This window comes from Excalfactoria chinensis, chromosome 1 (assembly GCF_039878825.1).
Source record: "Excalfactoria chinensis isolate bCotChi1 chromosome 1, bCotChi1.hap2, whole genome shotgun sequence".
In the NCBI taxonomy this organism is placed as follows: domain Eukaryota; kingdom Metazoa; phylum Chordata; class Aves; order Galliformes; family Phasianidae; genus Excalfactoria; species Excalfactoria chinensis.
Window position 1 is genome coordinate 61,385,524 of NC_092825.1, and position 21,088 is coordinate 61,406,611.

General features: G+C 37.6%; 1 protein-coding gene across 2 annotated transcripts in view; it reads left to right on the forward strand.

The window, feature by feature from the left end:
• The window catches only part of AEBP2 (AE binding protein 2), a 49,693-nt gene that overhangs the window by 15,235 nt on the left and 13,370 nt on the right, over positions 1-21,088 (forward strand). For both annotated transcript variants that reach the window (XM_072361422.1, XM_072361421.1), the window contains exons 2-4: positions 3,047-3,254; positions 6,031-6,138; positions 13,917-14,103. In XM_072361422.1, coding sequence (XP_072217523.1) covers positions 3,047-3,254; positions 6,031-6,138; positions 13,917-14,103 — 503 coding nt within the window. The remainder of the gene's footprint in view (positions 1-3,046; positions 3,255-6,030; positions 6,139-13,916; positions 14,104-21,088) is intronic.

Consider the following 21,088-nt stretch of genomic DNA (forward strand, 5'->3'; position numbering starts at 1 on the left):
AAAAGAGTCTGGCCCTATCCACTTCACTCCTGCCCATCTCCAGGCTGAACAGCCCCAGGTCTCTCAGCCTTTCCTCCTGAGGATGTGCTCCGGGTCCCTAATAATCATCTCTGTGGTCCTCCACTGCACTCTCTTCAGAAGTTTCCTGTCTTTCTTGAATTGGAGAGCCCAGAACTGGACACAGTACTCCAGATGCGGCCTTGCCTGGGTGGAGTAGGGAGTAAGATCACCTCCCTCGACCTGCTGGCCATGCTCTTTTTAATGCACCCCAGGATACCATTGGTGGTCTTAACCACAAGGGCAGACTGCTGACTGTCAGTAGTTTTTGCTTTCATAACCTGATTTTGCAGATTTGACTTTCAAGAATAACTTTTGGCATAGGTATCAAATAAGGAAGGTAGAAATGTCTGTCTCCTGGTACATCTATCATGGACCTGGCATGGGGGGAAAAATGTGATTGCTTGCAACAGACTTTAAAGTATGAAGTTTGGTATCTTCCTAGAGGGATGCTAACAGTTGTTACTAGTATTTTATAGTTAAAGACTCTTAGCGTTGTTGGGCCTGTAACTTCAAGACAGCTCTAGTTGTGTTTTTGGAAAGTTCTGGTGATGATAAATTAGACTTTTGAGAAAAGACAGAAACATGGAACAGGTTCAAAATGATATCTGTAGGCTTCTGTTGGCCACTTGGCTTTATTGCTGCAAGTCTGTGTTATGAAAGGAACCTAGGCTACTACTTGTACAGAAGAAAGAAGATGGGGTGAGATGTGGGGCGTGGAAAGCTGTACGTGTTCAGGATATAGAAAAGGGAACAAAATAAATAAGGGGCACGTGGGAAAATGTTGCATAGCAGAAAGAAGTCATTGTGTCTTTTGTGGGGAGAAGGCATGCCTCGTAAAGGGTCGGTCTTTTTTATGAAATTGAAAAATAGATGATGGTATTTGTATAATATTTAGCAAATTCATGTTTGATAGGCTTCTGTAAAAGCAAAAACCTGTTGACAAGGTCTCAGGAACTTTGCTCTTTGAAATTATTCTCTTTTTTTTTTCTTCTAAGGAAATTGCTCAGGATACGTTCTAACAGGAAAGCTTTGTGAAGGGAGTCTGTTATCTAAAGCATGAAATTTGATATTGACAAACAGAGTGAAATGCCTATGGTTGAGAAGGGGAGAAATATGAATGAGGGAAATTGCAATTTTGCAATCAGGAAAAAGATGGTAGCTAGCAGTGGTTAAAGGAGAAAAGGAGTATGATGAAATGAGTTCCCTAGGTCAGGTTGGATGGGGCCTTGGGCAGCCTGGTCTAGTATTAAATACGGAGGTTGGTGGCCCTGCCTGTGGGAGGGGATTTGGAGATTCATGACCCTTGAGGCCCATTCCAACCCAAATCGTTCTGTGATTCTGAGAAATTATTTTAAAGCAGAAGAGCAGATGTGCTGGTGATACCCTCTAATTTTGACTAGTGGTGCGGTTTTTGTTTCATCCTTGTCAAAATATGTTGTAGAACGCTAGTGAGTATGGCATCAGAAATATGGAGCAATATTTCCTTTAAAGTAATGCCATTTGATTTTTATTTTTTCCATGCATTTTACTCAGAAGACTGTAAAGACACTTAGGTAAATATCACTGCCACATACTAGACTGTGCTAGAAAAGGTGTATCTATTAGGTCAACAGAAGTAATCCTTCCTCTTTACCTGGCACTTTTGAAACTGCATCTGGATTACTCTGTCCATTTGGACAGATGCCTCCCAGATAGTGACATACTGAAAAGCCTCCAGTGGAATGCCCCCAGGCTGTTTAGAAAGCAGAAGTAAATGCTGTGCTTGGAGAGACTGAGAAGTTGGGTTTCTTCAGTTTTAGAATAAGAATGGGAGGGTTATTGCGGTTTCATTACTGATAAGGAATGTATAGCCAGGGAGGGGCTGGAGATGTCAACTGTGAACTGAAGATGATGACAGACTGAAGTTGCAACACTAGAAATTCTGATGAGATGTTAGGAAATTTTTCCCTCTTTCCACAATGAGGTTAATCAGATGTTTGGGGAAAACAGTTTACAACCGTAGCATAAACTTCCCATTAAAAAGTAGAAGGTACTGAGCAATCTGGTTTTACTTGCTCCTATTTGAGCAGGAAATTTGACTAATTAGCTCCAAGATCCTTTCAAAGATGAGCTGTCCTCTGATTCTGTGGCTTTATGGAAGACAAACGTAAAGGGTTCTAAAAGGCAATGAGCTTGTTTACTAGGTTTAGAAAAAAAGGTGTGTCCGTAGTTATTTAATTTTTATCCAGGAACAACATCCTTCTACCTCTATAATTCTTTATAATTCTTTATAATTCTTACATTAATATGGAATGAGCACCACAGTTTTTTTTTCTTCCAGTCCAGTTTCATGCTCAGCTCTGTATGTCGTGATACATAACAGACCATCTGATAAAAATGACCCTGCTGTCCATATGTTCCCACAGTTGCTGCTAATTGCTTTGCAAAAGCATATTTCCCCAGCCCTCCCCACGCCCCTCTCCCCCCACCCTCATAAAAAAAAGCAACACACAAAACCACACAAAAACTGCCAAACCAACAACCCCAAACAAGGTCAAATGGTTAATTTAGTCTATGTGTGTGATAGACATGCTACCGGAGCAAGGAATTAAGTGTGGGAGTCCTCAACATCCTGTAAAACTTCAGGATCAGTTGTGAATGTAGGTGTAGATACATCTCTGGTCTGACCACACATGCTTTCCCCTCGTCCCCTGAGTAAAAAATGAGGAATGAGTGATGTGCCTTAGAAGTAGCTGCAACCACGCAAGATTTTCTGACAAGTTAGTGAGTGGGGTAAAACTTTCCAGCCCTGTCTTCTGTTGCTGTTGTCCAGGAGTTATACAGTAGAGTGATAGTGGCTGTTGCCTGGCTGAATGCTTAATTTTAGGTGATGAACCATAATTAATAATTTTAAGATATTCTTTTTGACCTAAATGAATCTGATACAGTGCCATAAAGTTAACAGAACAAGCAAAGTGTGTAACAAACACGAATTTTCTTCTTACAGCATAAGCAGCACTATTATGGATGTAGACAGCACAATTTCCAGTGGACGTTCAACTCCGGTGATGATGAATGGACAAGGAGTTCCTGCCTCCTCTGCAAAAAGCATTGCTTATAACTGTTGTTGGGACCACTGCCACGCTTGCTTCAGCTCCAGCCCGGATCTGGCAGATCATATTCGCTCCATACATGTGGATGGTCAGCGAGGAGGGGTTGGTGTTATTTCTTTTCTTCTTTAGTTACTGATATCGCACTTCTCAATGATAGCAGTAATTCTGTGTTATAAAATATCAGTTCTTTAGCCAGTGACAACAGAGATTAGGCCCTCGGCAATGTGGTATTGAGTATTTAGCTGTTGTGTTTTAAACAATTCGTTCTATTTTTCCATTCTGTGGTTTTGATTGAATGGCTAGCTGTAAGAAAATATGTTCTTAATAAAGTAATTGAATCTATTGAAATTTTAATAGATCTAGTAATTTCTCAGCATCCTGATATGTTGGTTTTTTTTTTATAGAAATACTTGGAATTAATTTTCTTGTAACTTCTAGTGTATGTGCTACTGCGTGTTAAATCAGGTTAAGTCACATCTTGATTATTTTTACAAATGGGAGTCTTGTTGTTAATAAAATATATGTGGATATATATAAGATAGAAGTAAGACTGGTTGTCTTGGAAGTATGAGTCTTAGCAAAACAGTTCTGTTTGTAGTACTGGTGGCAGGTCTTACACCTTCAATGTAACTGCACCTAGTTTGTTTTGTTTTTAACTGAAGTATGTATTTAAGTTTAATATCTGGTTAAGTGGTGTGGTTTTGGTAGGTCTCACAATTGTAAGGTTTTAAATAATCTCTAAGTAGTGTAATATTAACTCTGCACTTCTTCAGCTGCGTCACTGTGACTCATTGGCTGCATTTTGCTAATGTTAATTGTTATGGCTAAACTTCCATCCTGATATTTAGTGACTTTTTTCAGTCCAAACTCCAGGCAGAATCATCTGACCAATGTGCCAGCTTCTTAGTCACCCATGAGATAGACTTCTGTAATTCTGTTTGTGGGTTTATAAAAGTGTTACGTGTATCTGGATGAAACAATTAAGTGGATGAGATGTATCAGTATCCTGTGGAATTTCATATAAATGCATCTTTGGTGACCTTTGTCCCATCCGTGACCCCTTAAAAAGAGACTGAAAATGAAAAACCTGAAAAATGTTCCATGCTGTATTTGTGTGTTTACGTTTGGTGTGACTTGTGGATATTTTTACTTAGAAAATGTCACTGTATTCATCTTTCTGAGAGAGACAGCTGTAGGTAACGCTGTGCGCCTGATTATTGTGTTCAGTTCACACTCCTTTTATTCCCCCTGGTGGAGCTGATTTATTAGTTGTAAAGTTTCTCCACTGGACGCTCTGGCAGGGGAATGATGCTGGCTGTTTTCTTCCAAGGATTGGTTCGCCATCTGCTGGTGAGGTGATTAAGTGGTGCATCTTCTGGGGATTTTCATTGGATTTCAAAACTTAATCAACTCAATGACTATAAACGTGAAAGAAATAGTAAATGCTTACTGGGAACTTACAAGCATGCTTATCATGTTGCTTTTATGGTTGTAATGTGTTTTTTTTCTAAGCTAATACTAAGATAGCAGTTCTTCTCCATATAGAATCATGAATGTCCAGGGTATTCATTTCAAATTAGTGGAATAATAGTGTTACCTCCCTGAAATGTTTTGTTAGAAATATTTTGGATTCAGCCTTCAGACGTGTTCCCAAAAAGCCTTGCTGGGGTTTCTTGTGGGCTGCTGTAAAACCAAGCGCATGTTTTCTGAGGAGGTTGCGTTTCAACAACCTGTTGTTTCATAGTAGTTCCTTCCTGAGTGCTCTGCAGTTGATGATGGAGACACTGGGGCAATTAATGAAGTGTTTTGTTACCAGAAATCTGAAATCAGAAATCAGTGGCTCCCGGAAGACTTTAAAACAGAGAAGCAGCAGACACCAAAGCATCAGAACACATTAGGCCTCATGTGTCAGTAGACCTTGATCAGTCACATAGGCGTACAAGGTTTTCCAGCTTTGCATTAGTAAGCTGGGGTGTCTGTATGCTATATAGCAAGCACATAGCACTCCTCTGGCTATTCTTTTGTTTTGGAAGTACAGTCTTTTGAAGGTTCAGTTTTTTTAATCTCTGAAAGAGAACAAGAAACTCAAATCCAATTAGCTGCTTGCAGTTCTGAAAGGTATTCTGAAAGTATTTTGGACAATGCTAGTCCTGGGGACTGTATTCTGCTGCTAAAAATTAGGGCTGTACCTCCCTTCACACACAGGCTTGTTGAGGAATTTCTGATGAAAGCCAAGTTCATTGAGCTTTTTTATTCTCTAGGTTATAGATAGACACAATGAGAGGAGAGAGAAAAGCAGCATGAGTAAGTTCTACTCCCTTTAATGCACTATTGTGCGTGTGACTAATCTGTACATGGAAATAGCTAAACACCCATAGATTTTGAATCCTATGGAAGATTTTAACTTTATTCATCAGGAGGTGAGCTTAAAACCTTAACTAGGGTTATCCAGTATTCTGTAGTATGAAACTTATATTTAAACAACTGGGTTTTATTTAAGGCTTTAACTTTTCATTCTTTAAGAAAGCAGTTATTTCTTGTTTATGAGATGAAATCATTTTATCCTTTATATTTTTGCTATCCAGAAAACATGAATTTCATCATACAAAAATTCTACATCTCAGTGCTTGGGTGATACTGATACACAGGGCAAGCACAAGCTGTGGCTCTTGATTGTATTTAACTACAGGATTGCCTGGCTTTTTATGTTTTATTTTTGACTACTTGTGGTTTTAGTTGTTTTTGCCTTGGTGAGATGAGAAGTGCGTTGCAGAATAAATGCTTGATTGAAAATGATTTAAGCGGGCTTCTTTGCTAATTAATTCTTTTTACTGTTTTCTTTGACTTGTGTAAACTGACCACGTTTTTACTTTATCAGGTGTTTGTTTGCTTGTGGAAAGGTTGCAAAGTATATAATACACCTTCAACAAGTCAAAGTTGGTTGCAGAGGCATATGCTGACACACAGTGGGGACAAACCTTTCAAGGTAAGATTCATAGCAAGGTATATTATCCTTTATTTTATGAGAAATCTCTTTATTTTTCTTTATATAACGTATTAATTGAAAAATGCTGTCACAGGAGGATTTGTTAAAACTTATCAAGTGAGATAAACTTGTCTTTGACATGACCCAAAGATTCTGTTCTGTTATAAAACACAATTGAAGGTACTGCTTCTCTGTCCCTGTTCTTTTAAACCTGTGAACAGTAGGGTAATCTGAACTAAAATAATGCTTGTGCTCAGTTACTTGTGCTTTTCCAAGTTGAGCTGTTTATGGTGTAACAGCGAGCTGCTTTGCCTCATGCTTCACACTTTGGATGGTGCCTGACGGTGTGCATTCTGTGCTTGAATGAGCTATTTTTGTTAACAATATTCAGTTGAAACAGTCAGTGTATCTGTGTGTGGTTAACTTCTCTGAGAATGATAAGGGAGTCAGGAATGCAGGACCATTGAGCTGACTGTGTTACCTGCGTAGTATTTTCTAACTTTCTCTTTCTTTCTTCCCCTAATCTGTACCTGCAATTCTAGGTATAGTAATGTTTATCATTCCCATATCCACCAATCCGTTATTAATGAGTTGCTTCATGCTCTTATGGATACAGTTGGGGCAGTTCATAGCTGTCAGTCCTGGATCACTTGATGGTAAGTCTCACCCACGCTACTTCAGATTGAAGTTCTTCCATCTAGGGTTTGAAAAATGAACGAGGGTATTTTTTATTACATCTAGGTAGCATTTTATACCTTCCTTCCCCTTCCTTGCCCAAGCCCATCAAGTTTTAGTCACTGCTTCTCTGCTTCTGTTTTCTGCCTTCTTGCATAACATCATCTACTCTTTTTTAAATTTTAGGGCAGTTTTATTACAAAAAAAATACTTTCCTGTTACAGTGACCTCTCTCAGAAGTTACTGCTTCTGCACAGCTTGTTATAGTAGCTATGACAGAAAACTATACTCAAAACGCAGAGGGTGAAAATAGTTCAGTGCAGGTGAAAGTGCTTTTTTCTTTTTAAAAAAAAAAATAAATATATATATATATATTTCCCTTCCAAACTGCTTAGTTTAGTCTGAATGTTTCGTACAGAGTGAATGGCAGGGAGTAAATTCTGTTCTTGAGTTTATTGTATCCTTTGTTCAAAGGAACTAAGTTAGCACGCTCTTGGAAGCTAGCATAAGGATCATAGATCTCTGAAAGAAGCTTTCAAATATGATTGTTCCAGTAACTGATCTGATTGTAACTGCAAATCTTTGAATCAAACTTGAAAATGAGTAATTGGGGGAAACTTGTACCTTCTTTCTTCTCATTTTAGAACTGGGGATGTGCTTTAAAGTGCAGTGGCAGGTTTCTGTCTTACGAGTCTTATGGTAGGTTAGTTTGTGTACTTGCTTGTTATAGATCAAAGAAACTCAATTAAGAGACAGCGAGTTTAAAAGTAGATAGTGTACCTCAGGAAAAAAAAAAGAGTACTTGAGTCTTGGGAGTGTTATCCAGCCAAGTGAGTAAAATTAATATCTCAGGTTTTGGGTTTTTTATTTTTTTTTTTGGCTAGCCTCTTTTAAAGCCCTTTAAAGCCCTGCAATTTCAAACAGTTGGTTCTGATAATAAACATCTTGTGTTAAGTGTGGATTATTTCCCCAGCTAGTTTCCCCTGGTCACACTTGGGGAAAGAATAAAACATAGGCTAGAACTGCAGTAGTTTATTGTTGTGGCTCAATGTGTGTCATTTCCTTTTGTTTTTTTTTTCCTACCGTTGTCTTCAGTGTTTCTGTTTGTATTTTGTCTTTATATTTTCCACTCTGTTCCTGGGAGCTTTGGGTGTAGGATTATTGTGTTGTGAACTTAGTAAAATTCTTTTGTTCCCCCCTGAATGTAGTCCTCCGAGCCCACGTGATGTGATTGTGATAACCTGTTAGTTAACTAGACTCCTTTCTTCACTTGATTCCTTACTTTTTCAAGCTTTTGAAATCTGTCTGATAGAAAATCACTTAAGAAATAACACGATGGATCAGCTGTTGCTTTGTTTTACATCAGTTCAAAACCAAAATGTTTTTGCATTTTGCTGTTCTTGTAATAGTAATTCCTTAGATTTCTAGCAGAAGCCAAAGTTTTTCAAGTTAGAGTTGTACTGAAGGCCTCGTTCTTGATTATCTAAATTAAAAAAAAACACACCTAAATTAAAAAATAAAAAAAAAAAATTGTTGCTTTATAAGGTCACACTGGAGCTCTAGCTTGTAGGAAGGAATCAGTATCAGTTGAGAGGACTCAGTGAAAAATGCCAAGGCATTCACGCTTTTGTTAATAAACAAATGCCAGAATTTGTGAGGGGTTTACTTAGAAGGCAGTAGAAGTGACAGAGCTTGGTGCTGTTGTCTGAAGAACTGTTCAGAGTGGTTTTAAGAAAGGCAAAGGATGTTAGCTATGGAGGTGATGATAAAATGCAGAGGAAATGCACTTTTGTAAAGTTATGAGCAAACTGTAATTGTCTAATGAAGGTAGGAGATTAATAAATATATGACAAGGCACTGTGTTCCTTCATCTCTAGTCAAAAGAAGGGACAAAAATATTAAATTAGAAAGCAGTTGGGATTTGACTGCAGTCTAAAGCTGCCTTTTGCAGGTCTGCTCAGTTGAAGGTTATGTTCCTGTCTTGCCTACCTTTTGTCTGCGAATAAATTCATTTTATGTAGTTACCCACTGTGGGTTTAATTCCCTGTTTTTGTGATGCCTGTAATGCTGTCCTTTGATTTAAAAGCTGTGTCCTGCTGTGAATGAGCTGCTGTGCTTCCATTTTAAAAGCTCTTTGTGAGTTTACCTGCCTTGTCCACATATGCACATAAACTATATAACTGTGTGGTTCATTTATCTCTGAAATGAACCCTTTTATAAATTGCAGAGGCAATTGTTTCATATTTTTGTAAGTTCCTCCTGTAGTTTCTGTGTGTGTGGTTTAGTGTGAACCCCTGAATACTGCAGTAGAGATGTCACGGAAAAAGTGCATTTGCTTATATATGGGACAACTTCCTAGTAGCATATATACATTTACTAAGTAGGAGATAGTTTACATCTTACTTATCTGCTAGACTAATGCAAAAATAATACTCTAGATCTTTGGGATGGAACTCTGGACCTCAGTTCCTCTTTAGCCCAAGAATTTATTTGTTTTTCTGTTTTATTTCCTCCCCGTTCCAAAGTTTTTGATACTGGATGGATTGGATTTGTATTTTTGAAGCAGTCGTCACTGATTCATTTAGAAAATATTCTTTCCCAAGGTAACCTCCAAAGCATGTCTGTTAAATGAGGCATTCAGCACTGCAGCTAGTTCTCAGTCTGTAATCAGATATGTTTGCAAAGCTGTATAGTTCTTTAATCATAATTTTGGTAAGCGCTGTTTCCCAAATTTGTTCTTGTCAAGAGGAGCAGAGAGGCTGGTCTTCTGGGATGTATTTCTGGTCTGGGAACTTCACTGGCTGCCTATGGCCTGCTGTTAGACATTTTGAAGTTAACATTGCTCTTCTTAGTACCTGAAGTTTTTTGCTTCTGTGTTACTGGAAGTTTTCTCTTAGCAAGAACCAGACTTCTATAAGCAATTTCTTCAATCTTTTTGTTGTTGTAGGCATTCATTTAATACAGGTGTTCTCAGAGCACGTAATCATTTCTCTGAAGACACTTAGTATGTTCACATTTGTGTATTATTTTTATATCTAGAGTTGAAAGACAAATATAAACATTCTTTAGCTCTGTACTTGTATAATTTTTGCAGCTTTTTAAAAATGGGTGGAAAATCAGGTGTATTGTTGTTTTGTAGAGCTCCTGTCTTAAGTTCAGCAACTTAAGCTTCTAGGCTTTCAGAACATGCAGACAGATGGAACCAGAGGAACAGACTGAGTTAGAAAACTGATGCTGGTAACTCTTTGGCAAGCCAAGAGGGAATTGTCTTAAATTTGGCTGTTTTAAATAAACAGTTGAATAGTTATTGTGCTGTGGCACTGCACTGGCACTTAAACTTTTGAACTGCTAGTTGCTGCTGTAGAAGGCATTGAAAGTTACTTGTAGACATACCAAAAGAGCTCTTAGTTTGTTATGTAGATGAACAAATAAAAAGTGTTAGGCACAGTGAAAGAACAAATGGGAAAATGAGCTCAAATGTGTGGGAGATTTTAAGCAAAATAATTGCTGACAGCAATCCTCCATAACTGCAAGACTGTGTGGGTATGGTACCAGCTGCTTTCACATACTGATTCTAGTGGGTGTGCTCTTAATGTTTAAGATCAGACACGCAAGGTTTGCTCACAGGGTGAATGCTTCCAGCAGCAACATCAAATGGCAGTACAGAAATTTGTTTCAGGGTTCTGTTCTTTGCTTTAAAAAAAAAAGGGGGGGGGGGAGGGCTGAGGGGGAGAAGTAATAATAAAATGGAACCCTCATGCTTGTTCTACCAGCTAACTTTCAAAACTCGTTACGGAGTTAAGTCCACTTAATGTGACTCATAATAGAGTAACATATTGTTGAAATCTGGAAGGCAAAACCAAGCAAATTCAGTCATCATTTGGAATTCATATTGACTGTTCTTTTGGCAGAATATCCTCTATTCATTAGAACGTTGCAGATGCAGATAGAAAATGTGAAGGCATTCTGCTTTAATGCTCAAATGATGAGTTAGTAGGGTTTGTCCAGATGTCTAAAATAGTAATATTGAATTTATTAAAAAAAAAAGTCACATTGAATATTTTTAAAAAGGCCATTTGGTTATTTTGAACTTCAGAGGAAAAAAAGAATCTATATTGATAGATACTTTAATGTCTTGTTTAAAGTCATTAGTTGCTATTGCCCATTAATAATGGTGGGTATGTGTACACTGGAGAAATTAAACTTCTTATGTGTTGACTTATTTTCTCTTGAAGTAACATATCCACCAATCCGGACCCAACCTATTATATTGCAAACTAAATGCAAAATTTTGACGTAAAAGTTTTTGGGGAAAAGTTAAGAGACTGGTGTAAAGTTGTGCTTAGTAGTTGAGTTTGATTTATTAGAAGCCCTCTAGATCTGTATAATTATCTGGTGGGAAGCTGATTTGGTGTGACTTACCGTCCAGAGATCCTGAAGTGACAGCCTGAACTGCTCCTTTATCTTTGGAGAGAAGAGACTTTATCCATTAGTAACGGATTGCTGGATATATTATTTTAGAGAAAAAAAGGAAAAAAAACAGGTAAGAATTTCTTTTTTCTCCTCTTCTACTGTCTTCTGTCTACTACAAAGACATTTGTTGTTGTCTTTGATATATCTGCTGTTGATTACTTGATGATACGTTCTGGTAGTGTCAAACCATACAGCACCTGAATGTGATGATCTTTGCAGATATTTCATGCTGAGGCTGCAGACTGTAAGTAGTCTTTCTGGAAAAATATGATTGCCAGTTGCAGTTTGCATATTTGGAGGACTTAATGACTTAAAAGTCAAACTGTGGTAAAACAAGAAATAGTTTCTGTAGTGAATCTGTATTGATTATCTGTGTTTGTGATGTTTCTGTGCTAGAGAAAACTCAAGTTGTGACACTGTGGGTCAAACCGCAGTCAGTAATAAGGCTGCTTTTTGTCTTACAAAGTCTTACAAGGTTGTGTTTTATAATGTTTTAAAATTATGCCATTGCTATATTTGTATATTCAGAAGGTGCTGCTTTTTGATACTACACTTGAAAAAGTGGTAATAAACGCACTGTACCAAGATGTCGAGTTATTTCTGACTTCTAGGAAGACCTTAATAGTTCAATCTTTCCAATTTGCTATTGTGTGGTTGAACGTAAGGATATAACTTTAGTTTTGTGCCCATTTTCTTTTTGTAGCGCTTGTAGGATCAGGAAGATCTAGAAGCTTGGCAGTAGCACCTTAATGAAAGTTAAACCTAAGTTTAGATTTATTTGCTTAGTGTAGTTTTGTGAAACTGCTTTTGTGTGCCAGAGAGCAGGTGCTTCAAGGACTTCAGAACAGGAGAAAAAAAATAGCAGTTGAACTAATACACACACTTATCTGTATCTATGAGTTGAGTTTGTTCATCTCTAATACAATGAACTTTTCGTCTTCAGTATTAGTTCGCTGTAATAATGTTACATTTAAGTTTCATAATGTAAATGAGATAACAGTACTTGGTACTGTACCGAATACAGATATGTTCTTATTTCTTATTGTAAGTCATTACAGTGTAAGTGTACAATATTGCTGTTGTTTGAACTTGGGTAATTACAGAGCAAGGCGGTAAGTTTTTGTTAGAGATCACCGTGTTTCTTGAGATGCTTATTAGTGGAGGAGATGGGGAGAGTCACATACGTTGTCCTGAAGCTTTTTGTCAGGGAATTATGTGGTTTTAGTTAGCTCAGTACCTAGCAAGCTTAAAGGACTTTTTCTAAAAACCATTTGAATAAAATTACTAAAAATATCCTCCTCTTCTTGTCTTTTATTATCATGTAATCTTGTAGTTCGGTAGCACGTATGAAGTCAACGGGGATAACATGTTTCTCTTTATTAACACTGTATTCCTGTTTTATAATAATTGAAGAAAACAGTTTGTTAGGAGCAAGGCAGAGATAAACATTTCAGGTTTCATTTTTTGAGCAGCCACAGTTGGAAAACAGCACAGCTGGGTGTTAGGAACAAAACATGCTGAGTGGTATTCTGCTGCTGTCATCTTGTCTTTCAATCAAATGTGCAGGCTTGGGACAGATTACTTTAAGCTTGCAAATTCTTCTTTAGTCCTCAGAGAAAACTTAGTGTTATGTATATAGTTGCACCGTTACTTGTTGCTGAACTGCTGTTGCAGCTGCCACATCATTTTGCAATGAAGAGATGATACACAGTTCTGTGCAGCTCGTGATGGAATACTTCTATTTTCTTTTACCCTTGTAAGCTCAGAGCACAAAAGTTTTGTGCCTTCCACTCTAACTATACGATTTACTGAATTGTGAATATAAACCAAGTACAAAAATACTAATAGTTACTGTGGGCTTTACTAGCTTAATCTTACGTATCTTGTGGTTTCTGTATTTTTCCTAGTCACTGGAGCTCATCTTATTTTTTTGTTTCAAAGAAAATGGCATCTCTTCATTAAATACTTCTGAAGTAATTATACTATCCCAAAATATATGTGAATAGTGTTAATAAATTTGTCAAGTTACTTGTTAGTAACTAGTTAGTTTTAGACAAGTGAAATATAATGATTGACTTTGTATGGCATTTATACAAAGTGCTTTGTCAAATTTCACATGGTTGGGGATTTGTTTTTTGTTTTTTTTATTTGAAAAAATTTACTTTGTCAACAGAAAGAGAGAGGTTATAGAGTTGTAGAACACTGTTGTATTGAGTACAGAAGGCTGCGGAACTGTGGGGTAATACAGAGTAACAGTGCTGTGTTTGAAAGGGCAAGCAGATATAATGCTGGTCTGTAGGAGAAAAGTTCTGTTGTGTTTTTCTATGAGAAGAATTATTCAGTGCCTTGTTCAAGACAAATTTGTTGTTATACCATACTGTAGAATATAATAGTTTTAAAAAGTGATTGCACCATGAAATAACTGTTCTAAGTTGCAAAGTTCAGATGGGAATTTATTTCAGATGCTTTTGTTTCTATTTTTGGAATCACATGCTCATTAAGAGTTTATCTTTCTTTAAATGTGTTGGAGGTTGAGCCAGAAAAAGTAAATTGGAAGATCTATGAAACCCTTGTGAATGACTGCCATGCAGTGCTCTGATGCAGCTGTTTCATTTTTCTTCCCTCATTAGTGTGTAGTTGGTGGGTGCAATGCCAGCTTTGCATCTCAGGGAGGACTTGCCCGTCATGTGCCCACACACTTCAGCCAGCAAAACTCTTCAAAAGTTGCCAGTCAACCAAAGGCCAAAGAGGAATCTCCATCTAAAGCTGGAATGAATAAAAGAAGAAAGTTGAAGAATAAGAGACGGCGATCATTACGTAAGTATTTCTGGATGTTTTTATATCCACAACAGCATGTTTCATTAGCTTAATGACGTAATGAGCACAGCCAAGATTTAGTTTTGGGGAGAGTTGATTTGCTGTATTCTTGATCTTTCTGTGTGCAGTTGAGGTTTTTTAATTTCATATGAACCTGTGTTACTTGAAGTACAAATTGTCATTTAAGGTGAGAATTGTTTCCTCTAGCAATGATAGACTTGGGAGACCTGGTTATTCCCAAAAGATGTATAATCAAATTATATTATTATATGCATCTTAAATGTAAATCTCAAGATTTCCTCTAATTTTGAAACTGATTAAAAGTTCAGAGAAGTTAGAATGCTATTTCTGTCCTCCTCAGTCTGTGACTTGCAAAGTTTTCACTTTTAACAATTTACATAACTTAGAAGGTTCAAAAAGGAAAGTCTGATGGATGAAGAATCAGGTGGTCACTTCACAGTACACTTTTAGTTCATTTTAAGTGTGAAGAAGGGCTTATTTGACGTACGGGCAGGTTCAGAAAATACTGTTTTGTTTTGTTGACTATGTTATTCAAACAAAATACAGATGTCTAAAAATCTATCTACTATCTACTCATTTCAAATTACTTCACTTTCACAGATTTGCGAGTTGTGTTTTAGTTTGCATAATTATCGATATTAGTTTTTTTAGGTGACTGATTTAATGCATCTTTATTCAGTGTCTCCCTCAGTATATGTAGAAGTAGGATGCAGATTGGCATTTTATTAGTGATTTATGTACGTTATTGACTTAAATTTTCAAATTGTGGTTGGGGCTTCAAAGATGGCCCAGTCATAAGAAGAGAATATACTGCTGAATTTGTTCTGCACATATGCACAGTGTTATCTTCATGGGGCAGTGGGAGAGGTAAATAAAAAGTTCTCAAATGAATCTATGGAAAAAGAAGTATAATTGGTTTTTAACGTTTCAGGAATATTTACTCAACTGCTGAACTTGAATGGTGTGTTCTGTTCTCTTAATCAAATGTTGCACAGAGAAAAATGACAGCTGCTTGAGTAATTTTTTTTTATCTTGTTACCTCTAGAGACAAACACAATGGTGGCTGTATGGTTTTGCCTTAAGGCAGAAGTCATCTCTAACTAACTGAATTGGGAAATGACTATTAAATGTATTTCTCTGGGGAATATGTGACCCAGAAATGTATCCAAAGTTGATGACATTTTCTGAAAATGCTGAATATCAGTAACTTTCCTTTAAAACTTGGTGTGGATTATCACTGATTTGACAAAGGGCCGGTATAATTTTGCTCATCTGGAAGTTTCTTAGTTTAGCTTTAGAAGAAGAGAGGGCAAGGAAACTTAACTGAAAGGCCTAAGTACCAGAATAACCGCATAAAGTATTTTCAGTTTAGAGTGTGTGAAAATTAATTTTGTCAAATAATTTTCTCCAGAAAAAATGCTGTCAGTATCTCTGTGGTTTGATGAGACCTTGAAATGTTTGCAGTGCGTAAATGGATTAATATTGTATTGACAATCAATTGTCAATAATGCTGAAACTGAAGTATACTTATGTAGAAATTAAAGGTTCAAATGCAGCAAAACAATTATGTTGCTTCCTTGGGCTTGTTTTATATCTGAAGTTTATCACCCTTCTAAGAGACATTCATGCTGATTCAAAACAAAACAAGACAAAAAAAAACTAAAAAAAAAAACTTGTGTGGCTTTATATGTGATAATTGTATGTGGTTTTGTAAGTTAAAAGAAAATTCAGGCTATTAATATATCATCTTTTTTTTTCTTTCTTAGCATCTTAGTATTTTTCTTGTCTATGCTTTTAAGTTTAGAAATTTGTTCCTTTATGATAAAAGCATATTTTGCTATGCACACCCTTATTGCTGTTGACATTGGTGGTTAAAAAATGGCTGGTCTTTATCATGTGAATTTTGATGTTGCAGAATAATTCAGGATCACAGTAGCTTTCTTTGTCTTCTAGATACCCTTAATTGTATTCATTGTTATAGGAAGTCCCTCAGTGTTACAAAGCCAAACATATTCAATGTGTCTCTGAAATATAGTATTGCTATTCTGAAGCTACTTCAGTGACTTTTGAAGAACCTGAGATTGTCTGTAGTGTTCACTTGCTTTTCCTGTAGAAAAGATGACATACTTACATGTTACTCAGCCGTAACAGTTGAGTTTACTGGAAAAGTATGTGAGATGTGGAAACTTAACTGTTGGTGAAATTTACATTGGGAATGTATTAGTTACATAAGACTTAGCGTTTCATTTAGTAGGTTGCTGATCAGAAGATTTTCATTTACTTTTGTAGGTGAAGTGTATGTGGAACTTAATACTATTAAGTAAGAAGGGAGACGTCTTGATCCAAAAATTATTGTAATATTTAATAGATATAAGATGAGCTGAAGATACGGGATTAACACTCAGTGAAGAACTAATAAAACTGTTCATATGTGTTTTACAAATTGTTACCTTTCCTCTGCAGGCACTGAATGTTATCCAGGGGTAAATCCTGAAAATGTGTTGCTATGTAAAACCAAAAGCAATATTTTGGTATTCACTTTCTATTCTCCCCTGTTGACTTTCTGTTCTGTTCTTGCCCTGGACTTTGCTCTTGGGGTAGGGATGGGCAGTAAACCTGCTTTTGAAAGTTGTGCCCAGGTAGAGCACCTCCTGCAGTAGGTGATGAGAAGACCACAATATTGGGAAAGCTGAAGAGGAGTGAGGAACATGGTTCCATGTGTGGTCTACAGTGAACCCATGGCCAGAATTCTCCCCTCACGGGAGATGATACTGAAAATGGAGGAATGGAAGCTTGGTATCGCAAGGTGGTGGGAGAGTTTTTCCCCATTGAATGAAGTGCCCTTGCAGAGCTGCTAAACTTCAAAGGAAGGACTTGTCATCTCAGGGGAGATATAGGTGTTAAATGAACCAACTTGGTCTGTTGCCCGTGTAATGACCAGTCCACACAAGAAACATCAGTGGGTGATAGCAGGAGGAGACTTTTTCCTTTGTGGAGCAAGGTGTTCATTTGTTGACCTGGCTTACTCTCCAGAGGTTTGTTGCCACCTGGTGAGGTTGCCAAGAAACTACTGAGGCTTGTATAGCCGACTATTCTCCACACCTGTTATTTTGTGTGGGTGCCAAAAACTCTCAAGGGCGGTCCAGGGCATATCTTGAAGGACTGTGGGGTCCTTGGAGCAGCTGGAAGAGGCTCTGGACAGATGGTCTTCTTTGATTCTGTTGGTCAAAGGAAAAGGCTTTGACATGACCAGTTAAGTCTGCTGAATCGATCAGTTTATGGACACGGGATTTGTGTTTTAGCTATAGATTTGGCTGGTCAGCTAGAAAGCACAAAGGAATTCCAGCTATTTTGTCCAGCAAAACAGTTTCACTGGGAGCCCTGCTTAAGTGCCTCTATGCAAACACAGAGAGCTTGGAAAAGGAAGAGGAGCTGAAAGTTTTACTTAAGTCTCAGGGCTGTGATATCCCTCCACTGTGTCTCACTGAGGCCTGTGATAATTCATGTGCCTGGAGAATTTGGTGCTCTTAACGAGAGACTATAGGGAAGGAGATGAAGTAGGGTAGCCCAGTGTGTTAGGGAGTAGTGTGACTGCATGGAGCTGGGCAGTGGTACTGACAGGGTTGACTCTTTCAGGGTTAAGGCAAAGGCCAGCAATATTGATAATATGGTGAGAGTCTGTCATAGACCACCCAACCAGGATGAAGGCAGGAAATATTCTACAAGCAAGTACTGGAATTCTCATGCTCATTAGAGTTGTTCTAATGGGGTATTTTAACTTCCCAGATGTCTGGTAAAAATCCAGTTGAGATTCCTGGAGTGTGTGGATGACTTCCTGACACAGGTGGTGATAGAGAAAATGCTTCACTTAACCTGGGTGTGTGTGTGTCAACAGGGAAGGGCTTTCAGGTGATGTGATGGTTGGAGTCTATCTTGGGCATAACAATGATGAAATCTTTGATTTTGATCCCTGGTGAAGTCAATAAGGTGATTAACAGTATTCAATACCTTGGATTTTTAGAGGGCAGAATAGGATGACGTGTGAAAGGTACAGGAGCAGTCTCACCAAGTGTGCTGAAAATCAAGCAAGGAGGGGAGATGAGTCAGGGTGAGCAGAGAGCTGCTTCTGCAACTCAGGAAGAAAAAAAACCAAACGGAGCTCTGAAAGAAGATGCAGACATCTCAGGATGACTGTAGATATTGTTAAGCTGTGCAGGGAGAAAATTTAGAATGACCAAAACCCACATGGAACTCTATTTGATTACTGGAGTAAAAGATGACAAAAATGCTTTTATAAATACATCAAGAGTAAAAACAGGATTAAAGTGAATCTCCAGATCTTTATTAGATCTGAAAGTGTTGTTATGAAAGATGAGGATAAGCCTGAATTATTTAATTCCTTTTTTGCTTCAGTCTCTATTAGTAAGATCAATTGTTCTCAAGGCTACCCAGTCCCTTCAGTTCGAAGACTGATGAAGTCCCTATAACCTGCTGAGAAAACTGTACATGCCTTCCTATGTGTTTTGAGTGTTCGTAAGACAACAAGGCTGGATAGAATTTATTCATTCAGGCACTCTGGTGGACATAGCCATAGTGCTCACCCTGCCATTTTCAATAATCTATCAGCAGTCAAGGTTAAGTGATAAGGTCCCAGTTGTCTGGAGGTTAGCGAATGTGACTCTAATCTGGAAGAAGTGTGGGGAGGAGGATTCTGGGGAATTACAGTCCTGTCAGTCTGTCTTAAGTGTTAGGGTAATCTGCTCTGTAACTTTCCCTGTGTGTGATGACATGGGGCACATAGGGCAGTCAGGTGATGAGAAGCAGTTAGCCTGTCTGTATGAGGGGCAGGTTCTGCCTGAGTAGCCTGGTCTGCTTCTATAACAAGACAACCCACCAAGTACATGAGGTAAAGACTGTGGCTACTGTTTACCTGAATTTTAGTAAAGTGTTTGACACTTGGTGCCAAGGTGACAGTTCATCCCAACAAAGCAACGCTGCCCAGCCCCACCCCATGTGCGCACCCATTGCCCAGGGTGAGCCACATTTCTAGCTTAGCCAGCCTGCATGTAGGCTGTGAATTGGACATGCCGGGCATATGGTTTAATGATGTGACTTGGTAGGTCTGGTTGGTGATTGGACTTACCTTGGTCTTTTTCAACCTAGAAGATTCTGTGAACCTATACGTTATACAAAGTATGTTACGTCACATAACTTGTGTTATAGAATTTTTGTTATAAATCTACAAGAATTTGTTTTATAAATAGGAGCAAGACTACACAAAAGTTTCTGGCATTTGATACAACAAACTTCCTAAATCAGCATTTGAATTTTTTCTGTAGAGATTTTCAAAATTTCAGACCAAAGGAAGATAGGCTTTTTTTCTTCCAGAGGTAGAAGATAAGGGTGGAGGGATACCTGCTGTAAAATGCTCAGCACTGGAAGCTTCATACCTTTTACTGCTTATATCTTCGTAGTAATAATGAAATGTGAATCTTTTCTTTAGTCTATTACAACATATAGTCGTGTTTTTCCCTGAAAACTTAATTTATAAAGAGAGAAAAGTGATAGTCCACACACAAAAATATGACCCATACTCCTTTTTACTTGATAGATTAATGGTTTCTATATAAGAAATGCTTGCATCAGTGACCTTGTGCTGTGTGAGAAGTTACCACTTTGAGGAAAACATTTTAGTGGGATGATTGCCTAATTGGCAGTATCCAGCTGAGATAGAATAAGGACAGAACATAACGTACAGATGAATGTGTAACAACAATTTGTCCCCAGAGTGTAGAAAATACTAGTCTAAAGTGGAAATGGTAGTTTGTTTAGAAATAATGGGTAGATAATCATGATGAAAAGGAAGGTCCAGGTTGTTTTAATTCAGGACAGAAGAATTGCAAATAACTGTTTTTGCAGATTATGGGATGATATGGTCATTATGTAGTTTAACTACTATTGTTAGTTTTATTTTCAGCGTTGCATACTGAATTACTGCTCTCGCATAAGATTTAAAGACTCTTAATGCTTTCATTAGTACATTGCTCATGTTGCTCTGCTACTGTATGATACAGATTATATTTAAAAGGCTTAGAATGAGATATTTCAGAGAGCGTACGACAAATACGTGCTTAGTAGCAGTTATTTTTTACTAGAGTGGTTTTTAGGGTAGAGTTAATGGACCTTCTATGCACTCCAAATTGGATTTTAGTATTCGAGAATTATCCATAAAAGTCCCTTTCAGAATAGAAAAGGACTTCCCTAGTGCATGTTGTTTACAGACTACAAATTCGTATTTCTTTGCAGTGTTCCTGTTCTCCTTGCAGCATCTCAGCATTCAGCTGGAAAGAACTTTGTTTAGTAATTAGAAATTAGATCAGGGAAGGTGGCTCTTAATAAAGTTCAGAAATAAGGTGTGTCTTTTAACATGCTGACTGCATGCTCTATCATGTTTTGAAATATTTTAATACTGTTTTTTAAAATCATATCAGTAGTACCTGAGCTATGGACTGTCCTGTAAGGGTGCCTTGGCCAGTTAATCTGTATAGCTTTAGAAGAAATTTATTGGGCTGCTTTTGCATTGAAGTAGAATTTGGATTTCTTATGTTCTTGTTTTAGTTCCTTTGTACTGGGCCACCTTTTTGGGGTTTTATTTTTTTTTACTAAATGGTAGCAATAGATGTTCCTAGAAGTTCTCAGCGAAAACAGTGAGTTTTTAATTGTGGAAGATAAGGAGAAAAAAATCACTTTGAGGTTAAAACTTCAGAAGTGTAATTCAGTTTGTCAAAATATCTACTTCATCTAGGAGTATGTTGTGACCAGACTTCAATGGATCACCGCTCAGTGTTTGGAGTCAGGCCATCCTCTCAGTTAAATTATTGTTTGCAACTCTGACATAGTAGCACTAGTTTTATAAAGATAAATGGTTTTCCTTATGACACTTCAGGTTTACTTACGTGCTCAG